This window comes from Trachemys scripta, chromosome 3 (assembly GCF_013100865.1).
Source record: "Trachemys scripta elegans isolate TJP31775 chromosome 3, CAS_Tse_1.0, whole genome shotgun sequence".
NCBI classification, from domain to species: domain Eukaryota; kingdom Metazoa; phylum Chordata; order Testudines; family Emydidae; genus Trachemys; species Trachemys scripta.
Genome location: NC_048300.1, coordinates 48,240,000 through 48,254,745, shown reverse-complemented (window position 1 = coordinate 48,254,745; position 14,746 = coordinate 48,240,000). Strand labels below are relative to the sequence as shown.

The following is a 14,746-nucleotide window of genomic DNA, read 5'->3' as shown; positions in this document are numbered from 1 at the left end:
TGCATATCCTTGCTCTTTAAGATAGACTGTTAGGGATTTTTCATCGAATTAAGTTACTCTTAATTCTTGATCTTGCAGATGATTCTGCCAATGAAGTTTTCATAGTTCCTGCTAAAAGCTGATTAGCATATCTCTGCTATGAGACCATTTTGTGTGTCTGCTGCATACAATATAATAATCACCCCAATGGTGATTACAGAATAGACCCAATGAATGTCTGTAACATTGTTACAACTGAAGCTAGTCCACTTTTTTCTTGTTTAAAAACTGCTGTGGCTCAAGTCTCCATTGATCTATCTGTACCTGTTTTTTCTGCCAACCAGGTGATCCTCAATGGTTTCAATAAGTTGAAACTGGTATGCAGAGTCCAGAGATTACAATGTAGCAATGCGAGCTTTGTTACGATTACAATAAAGTAAGCTAGACACTGATGAACAGATCTTCCATATTCAGCACGGAACAAATTGTCATTGGTAGCTGGAGGGTATGGTGCTGACTTATGAAGCTGAACAGCGCAAGTCATACCAAAAGTTTTGACCTCTCAGGACACGGTTTGAGGTCTGTCACTATTTACTAGCAGGTCTGGCAGAACGGGACAGTGGAACTTGTCATACAGTGCGGGAGGGAGTATTTCAGATGTAGTCATAATGGCACAAATCTCTGGCTGCTTGCATCAGTGACTACAAGAATACTCTGGCTTCTGAATTATCTTGCTTTATAGATGACAGCCCAGCTTGCCTGTCATTAAGAGTATTGCTTTCTTGATTCCAGTCTTCATGAAAGAAATACCTGGGTTTTCCAGATGTCCTGCGCACCCACAGACCCTGTTGACTTTAGTTAGATTTGGGTGTGCTCAGACCCTTGAAAAATCTGCTCATCGGCCGACTTTAGGGTGAAAAGTGTACGAACTGCTTGTACAATCTCTGCATAAATGCTTGTGATGAAGCGGCTGCATCTGATTGTAACAGGGTGAGGTTATACTTTTCATCACAGGCAGGTAAGTGGATACAATCTGCAGCATAGTGTTTGCAGCTACATAATACTCAGCCTAGGAGATCTACATTCTTATCAAATCGGGCTTATAGATACATATAGCTATATGTGTTTCCTACCAGAATATTTCACTGACTTCAATTGGATGTCTCATGGAACAAGGTACTACTCGATGTGAGTAAGGCTACAGTCTCTAGATTTTCATAGCTATCTCTTCAGCGGTGCCTCAGAAATGGACTCCCATGCCAACAAACCTTTTTTTCTTTTTTTTCCTCTTTTTCTCTTAGATTTGAGGATTGCTCATCTGGACTTGTGTATGTTGTATAATGCTGCTATTGGCTGTTTTAACTTCTTTTTAATGTCCTGCTTACTTTTTGTATAATGATGCATTTCTTTTTGTGATTCTTCTCAACCTTCACCTCCCTCTTCAGGGCACTTCGCATTCTTGCACTATGACCTGGGAAGCTTTGGAAGTACAGTGTAAGAGAACACATTAGTGTCACCCATAGATCCTCCTACAGCTAAAAAACCTGAGCCTTTGGAATGTCCCTCCCTCCCACCATCCAGTTTTCCTGAGGTTCTTTCCCTGATAGGAGTGACATGGTGAAATCCTTGTCACCACTAAGTTTGGAACATCCACTCTAGACAGACCTGCTGTAGGTCAGTATTGACCTTTTCTTTTCTTGGTGTTGTGGTGTTTGTTTCCCTTTTTTACATAGAGCATAGACTTTAAATTCTGGGATAACAGCCATCCTCTGAAGGAATACTAATCCACAGAAAGCTCTAGTGGTTATACTTACACACACATACAGATGGGGACCCCATCTTGACTTTGGACATCAGGAAATTCATTTGTGATATATATTTTATTCTTCCAAGCGAGTGGAATAAATTGCACTCAGATGTATTCGCAAAGTACATGTTTAAATTACATGTAGTGCCAAACAACCCACTGGGATCAAGCCCCCATTGTGTTAAGTGCTGTTTTAAAAAAAAAAAAAAACACATAGTAAGAGATTGTAAATTCATTTTATAGAAAAATCTATTGAGTTACCTCTACTTTTATGAAGGGGAGCCTTCTCTTTAATGGCTTCTCCCTGAAATGCTTGTTAGGGTGCTTTGTCTTGTCTGATGTGGGGACTGCAAAGCTAATGTCTCTAGTAAAGAGAGCCTAACTAACCTCATAACTTATAAAATTTCCTCCTCCTCTTTTCTCCACCTCACCTCACCTCACCTCACTGCATGGTTCATAAGTATTTGCATTATCATAGAATATCAGGGTTGGAAGGGACCTCAGGAGGTCATCTAGTCCAACCCCCTGCTTAAAGCAGGACCAATCCCCAGACAGATTTTTGCCCCAAATGGCCCCTTCAGTGATTGAACTCACAACCCTGGGTTTAGCAGGCCAATGCTCAAACCACTGAGCGATCCCTGCCCTCCCCCCCCCCTTGTTCCTGTCTCCAAGTGTGCATATTTTAAAAATGTCTATTAATGTGCACACTGCATTCAGTGCTGCGTATGCTTGGGGAATATGCACTCTGAAAATTGCTTTGGATAGCTATTGTGCTTGGATAATTTTTTTAACATGCCACCAGAAAAAAAGCCAGCCAACAAGGAAACGTGCACCTAATCAGTGGGGTGGCTACTGTCATTTTGTTTTTGTTATGTTTCTCTTTTTCCCCTGCTGGAAGAGATAATAAGCTTCAGTGCTTCTTGGATGCCATTGATCTATCCAGCAGCCCTATCCCACTGCCTGGCAGCCTTGTTGGAATGTTTGTTTGGGGGTTGCCCTGCAGTTTCTGCTCCTAGCCATCAGGTGCTGCTGTTGCAGAGGGATTTCAGACACCTAGATTGTCTCACACTCTCCACTCTCTGCTTCCACCTGCTAGTTTCAAACTGGCAAGAAGTGCTGAGGAGAAGGGGGTGGCTGCTGCAGTTGGGTGGCCTGGTGTCTCCCTCCACCGAGGGAAGCAAGGAGCCAAGAAGGAGGGAACAGAGACTGGGCGGCAGGATGGGTGGGGTGGCAAGGGGGGAAATAGGCAGAGTAGGGGAGGCTGCTCTGGACTCTCCAGTCCTCTTTTCTCAGCCCTCACCCAGGTCTCACCTGCCTGCTCTGCCATTACCCTAACCTCCTCCACCCCCACAAACACCCCTGCTTCTAAGAGATGAAGAGTCTAGGCTCAGCCTACAGCTTCTTATTCCCACCCCACTTCCATTGCAATTAAGTGGGGGTTGGGGATAGGGAATGTCACATGCAAAGGTGTGGAGCATCTGGCAGCATTGTTGAGAATGCATGTTCTTTGGGGCTGGGGCCGTGTTTGGAGAGTGCCTAGCGCATTTTGGTTGCTACTGCAATGTAAAACAATATTTAGAATCTAATCACTCACTTGTCCGTACTGTGCAGAGGACCTGAGGAGACCAGAATTCACATTTGGTTTTAGGCTACGTTAAAGACTGCATCAGGGCAGGGTTACAGTTTGATGGAGGTGACATCTTGAGAGCTATCACAGGAGTGGAACCCTACCAAATTCATGGCCATGAAAAACACATCATGGACTGTGAAATTGGATCTCCCCTGTAAAATCTAGCTTATTTGTAAGGGAAGGAAGTGGCGGGGAAGAGGCAGGGCTAAGGGTGCCCTAGTCGGGGGCTCCTACAATGCACTGGGCTCAAGTTGCTAGTCCCAGCCTGGGTGGGGAGGGATGGGACTTCCTCTTCCCCTGCACAGTTGCTCTTGTTGGGGGAGCTCAGACCCATCTCTGGGAACCTCCCCTGGCTGCAGGAAGCTCTGCAGCGCAGAAGTGAGGGTGGCAATCCTGTGATGCCCTCATAACCCTCTCTGTGGGTCAGGACCCCCACAGTTACAATATTGTGAAATTTCAGATGTAAACATCAGAAAACATGAAATTGACTATTTTAAAAATTCTATGGCTGAAATTGACCAAAATGGAATGAATTTGGTAGGGTCCTACTCATGAGGCTTTACCATCTTGAGCCAAAAAGAGCTCCAGGTATTTGGATTCAAACGCTTAACCCTCACTCCCAATCTTTTCTGAAATTAAACATAATTTAGAGAATGTTTCTGATATCTGGTCCATCTTTATCTTTTACTTTTAAAAATCCATGTTCCTTTTATGAGAACAGTAAAAAATGTGTTTGAGCCACAACTCCTTAAAGCGCGCACGTGCTCTTTTTTTTTCCCCCCCCCCCCCCACCATTTTAACCCAGGTTTTTGTATCTCCCCTTCTCTCTTCCACCCCTCCCCCCCCGCCGCCCCTTTCCTTCATCCACTTCCCCTCTCAATCTCCTGAACAGAGATCTTATAGATGAGGTTTGCTTTGCACATATTTTTGTCCTGGAACTGTTAGTGTTTAATACCCCTGAAGATAATGTGCGATTTGGGGCAGGGGTTTAAGGGTAGGAGAGGTGTCTTACAGTTTGCTAGCACTGTTGGGGGTCCTAGACAAAATAAGTAAGTAACTTATCAGCAAATGAACAAAGCCTGTCAATATGACCGTATGTTTAGGTTTCCATATTTTAAAATCTTCCCCTAGCAGTGAATTACCAAAGTATTTTATGTGTATTAAGCAGACAAATACTTTCTTATTTTTAAGCTTAATAAAATTAGCAATATGATGACTTAAGCATTTCTTTTGGTCAGTGCAGCTCTTTCTGGTAACCTTTTTATATCTTTCTTTCTTTCAAAAAAATTTTTTTGCTTAGATTTAATGAAGTGCATTTAAATCCAAACATTTTGATTGTTTCAAAATATAGGCTGCATGGTACTCCATATGGCCTCAGTAAACCATTAAATACATCATCTTACAAAGATATCCCTTCTGTATACATATCTTTTCTTTGTCTCTCCTCTTTCCCCCACCCCCCACTTCCAGTTAGGCAAAGGCGGTCCCAAGCCACCTGTTACTATTACATCATTGATTCCCAAGAACACAGTTGTAACAAAGGTCTTAAACAAAGTAGTTCTTCTAGTATTATTTGCACTCAAAGAGCTGATGTCATGCCAACTGATGTCATTGTATGCCTTTGTGTAATTGCTATGGAAACCAGGCAGGTGGGGAGCCTGGAGCTGATGTCATCGTGGAATGAGGTGAAGAAAGAATTTTAAAACTATTCTGCTTTTCGTCTAATGTTTTGTGGTGCCACCCACTTGAAAAGAAAACGGTGCTTTAAAATCCCACATTATAATAGGATACACAGGGAAAGTGCAACTTAAACTGGATTTCCCCCGATCCACTTCCTCACCCTTATTAATGTCCTAAAAATAATAGATATTGTTGCAAATTTGCAGCTAGTCTAGGCAGAAAAAGTGAGGCTGGTGCTTGCCACATGTTAAGTGAGCTCCTTGACTGTGATAGTTTTATAAGGAATACACTCTTAAAAAACAAAATGTCACTACTCTATTGCCCGGTATAAAAATTTTAATGGATTTTGTCCCCTTCCATTTGTTGGCATTTTGAAAATGAATGCGGTGCTGTGCTATCTCTGCTGAACAGATAGTGAAGGCCTTGAACAGATGAAGTTAAGACTTTTCTTTTGTATATTACAGTTCAAATGTTTAACCCTCCCACTCTGCAATTTAAAGCAAAGTGATTAAAAATGTTGTACAGCTTTGTTCAGATAACTACTTTCTCACCCCACAAAATTAGAAGTTCCAGCCATATGGGGTTCAACTGTGTATTGATGTGTTGCATGGATACATGTTTGACTATTAATTTATTCCCTGGTATATCTTGCCTATAATTTAAAAAAAAAAATCACATTTGGGATGTATTGCAGCAGCTGTTACCAACACTACAGCTGCCCTCGTGGTAGCAAAAACGTAAGCGCTGGCATTGATGGGGGTGGGGGAGATCAGGCACTTTTTACCACTGTGTTCTGAAAATCTGCTCTGAGGAGGCAAACACTCAAGCATAGTGCAGAGTTGAGAGAACTACTCACATACATACATTTCTTCATGTGAGCAGTATATTACTCAGAAATCTCTGCCCTCACACTCTCTCTTTTGCTCTCTCTCAGGTGGACTCAGCAGTTTTAAACAGAACCATGAAAACCTCTGTGATAATTCCCTCCAACTTCAGGAGTGCCCAGAAGGCGGAGGAGGTGCATCTGCTGTGCCGACCACGCTACCTCAGTCCATCCCTACCACTCCAGACATAGAGAATGCCGAGCTGACCCCCATCTTGCCGTTCCTCTTCCTTGGAAATGAGCACGATGCTCAGGACTTGGAGAAGATGCAGAGGATGAACATAGGATACGTAATCAACGTGACCACCCACCTCCCCCTCTACCATTACGAGAAAGGCTTGTTCAACTACAAGCGGCTCCCTGCCACTGACAGCAACAAGCAGAATCTCAGGCAGTACTTCGAAGAGGCTTTTGAATTCATTGGTAACTATCCTTGCCTGGCAATTACTCTTGTTATAACCCTTGATACCCGTTTGAAAACCTTGAATGAACTTAATGCTACGCTGACAGCTCAGAAAGCTTTTTAAGTCCTGATTTGTTGTGAGAAATGCAGAACCCATTGACTTCAGAATTGTGGCACCCCTTATTAAAGTTAGACTTCAAGTCCTATTTATCCATACACAGTGGCAATACTGCCAAACCCCAAGTGTTCAAAATTAATGAGCCATGCCTCCAAAAATCATGAGACTTTTTATTTTAAAAAAGTATTTGCCTTCTGGTTTCTGGGTCTTTAGCGTGGTCACGTTTTCCAGCTTTTCTCAATAACCAAGAGGACTAAAACTTACCCCCTTTTAAAAATCTGGGAGACTTTCCTAATCGCGTAACTCCAGGAGCAGAGGCATTAAACATATCAAGACTTGTGATGATACAGTCTTAAGAGGTGGCAACATTGCAGTGCTGGTGTAAGCTTTCCAAATACACTGTCATGCCAACCTGACTCAGTGCTGACCTGGAGGGTAGACAGAGCAGCTCCATTTTCTCTTAGTGCCCTGCCCCCTCCACTTAATGATTGAAAATACTACACTTTGCAGTAGTGTTTGGAGCCCTACCGTGGTAAGTTTGTTAGTTTGAAGCTCATATGTGGTAGGAATGAATGGTATTTGTTAGCAGTTAATTACTTTAACCTAACCATATGTACAATCTTGAAGTCATCTGTTCAAAGTAATTCACTAAGGTTTTTCTTCTATTATTTTTATTGCTGCCTAAACCTTGAAAAATTAATACTCTTATATAGTCTTCATTCAAAGCATGCTTGCTAGGTGCACTCATTTAGGATGAACAGCCCATATTTTTTGTTTTAAAGGCAAATATTTACCACTTCTCTGGTCTGTCCCTTTAAAAATCTTGCTCATGGTCTGTTGCGTCTCAGTAATAAAAGATGTTCTTTTCCTTTCCCTTTTTCCCTTTAAAAAAAGTCACTGTCGTCAATCTTCATATCTTGGTAGACTTGCTCAAAGTGCTTTACCAATGCTCATTCAGCTTCACAGCATTCTTGTAGGCTGTGGGTAGGGGTTAGAGCCCAGGTGCTGCTTTCAGAAAGGGTATGTCTGCACGTGCTGCTTAGCTCGGGCAGACAGAGACTTGCTTGCTCTGCTTGAGGTAGCATGCTAAAAATAACAGTGTAGCTATCTGCCTGAGTACGTCTGGGCAGGTTTTTACTCCCGGCAGATAGCCCAGGTTACCTTGGGCTACACTACTATTTATACTGTGCTAGCTCGAGTAGAGCTAGGTCATGTCCATCTAATGGAGCTGAGACGCATGCTCCCAGCTGCAATGTATTGAAGGCTAGTGAATGTACCCAAAGGCCCACCCATTTTGCAGTCAGGATACAGGCTCAATCCCTTCAAGGCTGATAATCTTCCAGTCCCTTCTCACAATTCCTTCACATGCACCCAGGACAGACATGTTCACCTGCAATTCACTAGTAAAGAATCCTAGAATGACTCCGCTTACTGCAGCACAAAGAACCATGGGATATGCTTCCGGAAGCTCAGGGTGACACAGGAGGGAGTGTAGCACTAGTGAGCATACAGTGACTGCAGTAGGGCTTTTCAGTGTGAATGCTTGCACCCGGGCTAGGCTAATCCACGTGTCCGTTACCTGGGCTCAATATGCAGTGAATGAAGACCTATCCTTTAGGAGCATGCAGCAGCATTGTGTTCTAGTTGATGTTCCCCCAGTCCCACAGTTGGATCTGCTAGTTCACCCCCCTGTGCTTGTGAGTTTCAGAAGGGCTGAATATCCATAGCTTCAATTGACTTGAATTGTAGTTGGGTGCTCAGCACCTCTGACATCCAGGTCCCTGTTGGCTCCATTAGGACTGTGCCAGGCTTGGAACTATTGGATCCAATTGCAGGCTTGGGGCCTAATGCAGGAAACGAAGGGCTTGTCTGCATGGTCCTGCAGTGTGGACTATGGGCATGTTGCGTTGTAACGGCCCATGTAGACCCTGCTTGTGCGAACTAAAAGATACCTAGTTTGAGTTACGTATTGTAGAGTCCTGTTTGAAACGGGACTATGCTAACACAAACTAGGTACCTTTTAGTTCTCACGAGCAGAGTCTACACGGGACCATAACGCAACACTGTAGTGCACACTGCAACTTGTACTCTGTAGTGTCTACTGTGGGGCCATGTAGAAAAGCCCTTCGAATAGCACATTCTACTGAAACTACCTAATATTGCTTTCCTTCATGGCAGTGCTAAGAGCACTCTCAGCGTGGAGAATGTCTTAGACTCTGCCCAGTCCAGCTGTTTTTTTTTAATTGATTGTGTCAATGCACCACAGTCTCATAGAACTGGAAGGGACCTCGAAAAGTCATCTAGTCCAGTCACCTGCACTCAAGGCAGGACTAAGTATTCTCTAGACCATCCCGGACAGGTGTTTGTCTAACCTGCTCTTAATCTCCAATGAGGGAGATTCCACAACCTCCCTAGGCATCTGGATCTGCTAGCGTAACCACCCTGACAGTTAGGAAGTTTTTCCATAATATCCAACCTAAACCTCCCTTGCTGCAATTTAAGCCCGTTGCTTCTTGTCCTATCCTCAGAGGTTAAAGTAATGGTTACATCATTGTGACGACTAATATAATTACCTTCTGTGTACTTATTTATAACTGTGCTGGAATTCAGCTGGGAGACGCTAAGGTTAACATCTTGGCTCTTATTAAAAGTTTCATGAGATCTCTCACTATAAGCGCTCAGGATGCTGTTCTACCACATTTCACTGGTTTATTTGCCACATGCTTCCTACAGTTGCTGTCTCACACTCAGCTCCACCAGGGGTAGCAGTAGAGTAGTGACTGAGGATAGTGACGTGTAGCTGTCTCCTTGTGTACTTGCCTGCACAGCAATAATCTGTAATTGCACTCCTGTATGCTCTAGTTTGTACTAAATTAGCTTCACTAAATCTGGATTACAGCAGGAGTGGAAAAGCTAAAATGGCCTCTCTGGAGAAGGTGAGGAGGTGAACACAAGGAAGGGAGGAAATCTTGTTTGATATTGTTGAGTAAAAAAGAGAAGCTGGGTCATGAAATCAGGCAAATATACAACCATGATTCATGAGAACAGGAAGATGCAGTCAGGCCTGGCTTATGTTAAGACATTACTAAATTTCACAATCATTCTTGTGAAGAAAAGGTTGTATATTCAGCATTCATAACAACTGCAGGATTAGATCCCATTGAAACCATTCATAAACAATGCATGGTCTATTACAGGGGTCGGCAACCTTCCAGAAGTGGTGTACTGAGTCTTCATTTATTTACTCTGATTTAAGGTTTCGCGTGCCAGTAATACATTGTAACATTTTTAGACGGTCTCTTTCTATAAGTCTATAATATATAACTAAACTATTGTTGTATGTAAAGTAAATAAGGTTTTAAAATGTTTAAGAAGCTTCATTTAAAATGCAGAGCCCCCTGAACCAGTGGCCAGGACCCGGGCAGTGTGAGTGCCACTGAAAATCAGTTCGTGTGCCGCTTTCAGCACACGTGCCATAGGTTGCCTACCCCTGGTCTCTTACCTGATCCAAGTGCAGAGAGAACTACAAGAAGGCCTCTCACAGGCCAGGCTAGAAAGTGTAAAAAGAACGAGGAGTACTTGTGGCACCTCAGAGACTAACACATTTATTTGGGCATAAGCTTTTGTGGGCTAAAACCCACTTCATCAGATGCATGAAGTGGAAAATACAGTAGGAAGATATATATTACAGAGAACATGAAAAGAGGGGGGTTGCCATACCAACTCTGAGACAAATCAATTAAAGTGGGCTATTATCAGTGGGGGGGGAGGGGAACTTTTGTAATGGTAATCAGGATGGCCCTTTTCAAACCATTGACAAGAAGGTGTGAGTAACGGGGAAAATTAGCATGAGGAAATATATTTTAGTTTGTGTAATAACCCATCCACTCCCAGTCTTCATTCAGGCCTAATTTGATGATGTCCAGTTTGCAAATTAATTGCAGTTCTGCAGTCTCTCATTGGAGTCTGGTTTTGAAGTTTTTTTTGTTGAAGAATTACCACTTTTAGGTCTGTTGTTGAGTGTCCAGGGAGGTTGAAGTGTCGCTTACAGACAGCCCCCCAATCTGAAGCAAATACTCACCAGCAACTACACACCACACAACAAAAACACTAACCCAGGAACCAAACCCTGTTGCCAAATCTGTCCACATATCTATTCAAGGGACACCATCATAGGACCTAATCACATCAGCCACACCATCAGGGGCTCGTTCACCTGCACAATCTGCCAATGTGATATGTGCCAGCAATGCCCCTCTGCCATATACATTGGCCAAACCAAACAGTCTCTACGGAAAAGAATAAATGGACACAAATCAGACCCCAAGAATTATAACATTCAAAAAACAGTGGGAGAACACTTCAACCTCCCTGGTCATTCAATTACAGACCTAAAAGTGGCAATTAGTCTCATTAGAGTTGGTATGGCAACCCCCATCTTTTCATGTTCTGTGTGTGTGTGTTACATATATAAAAATCTTCCTACTGTATTTTCCACTCATGCATCTGATGAAGTGGGTTTTAGCCCACGAAAGCTTATGCCCAAAGAAATGTGTTGGTCTTTAAGGTGCCCCAAGGACTCCTCCTTCTTTTTGCTGATACAGACTAACATGGCTACCACTCTGAAACCTGTCACCATGCTAGAAAGCGTGTTTCCTAAATCCATTTTACTTTCCTTTTTAATAACTGCAGCTTGTGGGCCTGCCTGTGTGTTTAATAAACAACTATATCTTATCAGTTGGCTACATTTGCTGTTCAGTAACTAGTCCAAGCTTTTTTTTTTTTTCCCCTCCTAGCCTTGGAGGAAATTTAAATTGATTTATTTATTTTAAAACACACAGTTTAAGATGTTTCCAGAGCTTTTCAAATGCAATCTGGGGTTTTAAAGACTGAAGGCAGAATCTTGCTGAAAAGAGGCACCAAAAGTTCATGCAGTTACAAAACTCCATTTTTTTTCTTCTCCAAATGCTAACTGGCAAAAATATCCTGGGGAATTTAGCCTAATTTATACTGTCAGAATACTCCTGTTTTTGATCTAATGTGTTCCTTTATCCACACTTGTTAACTGTTGTTTCCTTTTGCTCTAACTCCTGTGAAGAGCGTGGAACGTGGTTTGTGAATGTTTGTGCAAAATACAACTTGCCTAGAGTTAGGAGCATCCTTTAAGGTTCCCTTGCTTTTGCTTTAGGGATTTGTCATTCCAAAAATGTTCGGGGGCGGGGAAATTGGTATTATAATTTTTTCCCCCCCAAATACTGCTGAGGTACAATTCCTGGAGATTTTCCCCCAACCCTGCCCACACTGTTGCTGTGCTTACATCAAAGGACACAAGTTAATGGTTGAGTTGTGCTCAGATTGGGCATAGGATTTGTCATAACCACCTTTCTTCACACCGCTAAAGGTGATTAAAACCGGGCTGGGAACAGAGGGGAAGTTGGAGCATACCACTCTTTCCTCTTTTCATATACAGGAAAGAACTGGGAGTCAGAATTTCTGGGTTCTTTTCCCAACTCTGCCAGACTTGCTGAGTGCCCTGGGCAAATTATTTAATTTCTTTACAGCTTACTCTTTTGCAATATGGGCATTATACTTGCTGCTTTTGCAAAGACATTGTGAAAGAATGTCAGGCTAAAGTTCATCCAAAGTACGGATCAGTAGAAATCTTTCCAAGAATAGAATGTTTCCAAGTATCTTACAATGAGTAGTGACTGTGAGCTTTAACACCCTTATGGGAGGCGGTATTAACCTCTGGGCTGCATTTCCTCATTTAAATGGGGATAAGTCACATGTCCAAAGTTATTATAGAACATTTATGCTTGAAAGGGAGTAGAACTCAACTCTCCTGCTTCCTAGTCCTGTGCCTTGACTAAAGATCATGCTACTTCCTAAATAAGTATTCCCCTGCCGTGCCTGAAACACAACCATTGCAATATTGTGCCCATGTAAGAGCAAATGAGATAAGAAATGGACTTAACTAAATCTGAAACTCTACTTTCTGCTGCATTTTGGCTCAGGTAAAAATTTTTTTTTTTTTTTTACAGTCCAATTGATTTTTCACTTTAATTTTTTTTTTAATTATCTTGCTCTGTGTAACCTAAGTGGGGGGTTTCACTGACATTTTCCTTCCAATTAATTGTAAATTGCATTGAGATTATCTGATTTTAATTTTAAAAACAAAATCCACCCCTGCCCTTCTTTCCAGCAACAATTGTTACCTCTGTCTTTTTTGTTTGTTTCCAGAGGAAGCTCACCAGTGTGGAAAAGGCCTCCTTATTCACTGCCAGGCCGGTGTGTCGCGCTCTGCCACCATTGTCATCGCTTACTTAATGAAGCACACACGGATGACCATGACGGATGCCTATAAATTTGTCAAAGGCAAACGACCAATCATTTCTCCTAATCTTAACTTTATGGGGCAGTTACTGGAGTTTGAAGAAGATCTAAATAATGGCGTTACACCACGAATTCTCACACCAAAGCTGATTGGGGTGGAGACTGTAGTGTGATGGTGAAGCTAAGAGGTGGCATATAATGAAGATTTTATCATATTATCATATTCTTCACTTGATATGGGGGGGAGGGGAAGGGTTGTGCTTTTATTTTATTTTTTTATTTTTTTTAGTAAGGAAATGTTTTTAAAACAAATCCAAGAACTTCACTACGTTTGATGGAATGCCACTGAGATTCCCTTCCTAGAAACTGACAAAGCAGGGAGGCTTCCAAACAAAATGAGTAATTTTTAAAAGCAACACAACAGGGGGGAAAAAACCTGTGCTTCTTTGTTTATTTTATTATTTTTTTAGCCACTTGTAGAGTTTATGGCTAAGTAGTCTGTGCAGGTTCATAGACCGAAGAAAACTATGTTTAAACACGCAAACAGCCAAAACAAAGCAGAAAAGACTTTCTGAAGCATATGGGCCTTGATTCTGCAAAGGCTTTTGCTAAAGATAAAGCAAAATGCTCACCAGTGCAAAGGAAATCAGAGCAGCTTAGAACGTCTGCAAGGCACTTTTCACACTCCTGATAGAAACTAAAGAAAAAAACATTTATTTGGTGTGTTTCATGTTCTGGTTCTATTTTTCTATTTTTGGGTGTAAAGAGGTTTTAACAGCAAGGGACTTTGACCATTCTATGCCATATGCCTTCACTGGCTTCTTGTGCAATAATAATAATTTGGGGGTTATTTTGAGTGTGCAAACTGATTACAGCTGACTGCCCACTAATAATAATAAAAAATTTAAAGTGTGACAGCAGCTGGCTTGGTTTAGAAGGAATAAACAAAAGCAATTATATTTTCCTTTTTATTCGTTTCCTTTGATTCTGGTTACAGTGCCATAAACCTTGTTACATATGTATATCAGAATGTAAAAAATCAAAAACAAGCAAAGTTTATTTAAGATATTTTTCGCACAAAATACTGGTGTGTTTCTGTCTATGTAAAAAAAAATTTGATTATAAAAATGAGAAATTCTTTTGGAAAGTGTGTGTCTTATTTCTTTAGTAATTACGTTTTTCATTTGCTTTATATGGGCTGGGTTTTTTTAAGTATAGAACTGCTTTTGATGAAACAGGTATCCGTAGCCTTCCCCTTTTATTTCCCTTCTCTCTTTTTCCCCCCCCCCCTTTCAGAATTCATCAAATTGCTGGGTGGGCTAGATGAACTAGAACAATCAGTGAGGGCTTTTTGTGGAGGAGCTGTTGTCTCTGCAGTTTGGTAGCAAAGCACTCATTTGGGAAACTGCAGGATCAACTCTTCCCACTAATTTCTTCCCTCCCCACCCCCTTGCTTAGTTTTATTATCTTCTGTGTTATGCCCTTCTGTACAATGTACTGTCCTCTGTTAAGAGGGAATGGGATCTAATTTCACAATTTTAAAATCCATGTTGGGTTTACTTCCCACTTTGCTGCATTTATTCCCCCTCCCACCCACACCGACCCTCTCATTTCCTGGCGACAGCACAGTGTAAAAGTGTGGCGTGTATTGCAGGTTCAGTGTTTAGCACTGATTTCTTTCATTAGATGGTTACCCCTTTTTAAAAAGTCGTTTTTTGTTTTGTTTTTTTTTTTTGTTTTTTTCTCCAGTGTAACCTGGTCTCCTTGTGGACTGTTGCCAACCCAACGTGTATTTGTATTAACCTGAAATGATTAGAAAAACTGTCCTTCTTTTTGGGGGTGAAAATTTAAATATCCCTGGAAGTCTGATAGCAGTGATGGTGCCTCACGAATCAAAATCTACATGGACTGAA

At 41.8% G+C, this 14,746-nt stretch overlaps 1 protein-coding gene across 1 annotated transcript in view; it reads left to right on the top strand.

The window, feature by feature from the left end:
* DUSP10 (dual specificity phosphatase 10) overlaps positions 1-14,540 on the top strand; it is a 36,964-nt gene extending 22,424 nt beyond the window's left edge. Inside the window, exons 3-4 of the mRNA XM_034764626.1 lie at positions 6,031-6,402; positions 12,741-14,540. Of these exons, the coding sequence (XP_034620517.1) occupies positions 6,031-6,402; positions 12,741-13,006 (638 nt within the window). The 3' untranslated portion in view covers positions 13,007-14,540. The remainder of the gene's footprint in view (positions 1-6,030; positions 6,403-12,740) is intronic.
* Positions 14,541-14,746: the final 206 nt, after the last annotated feature.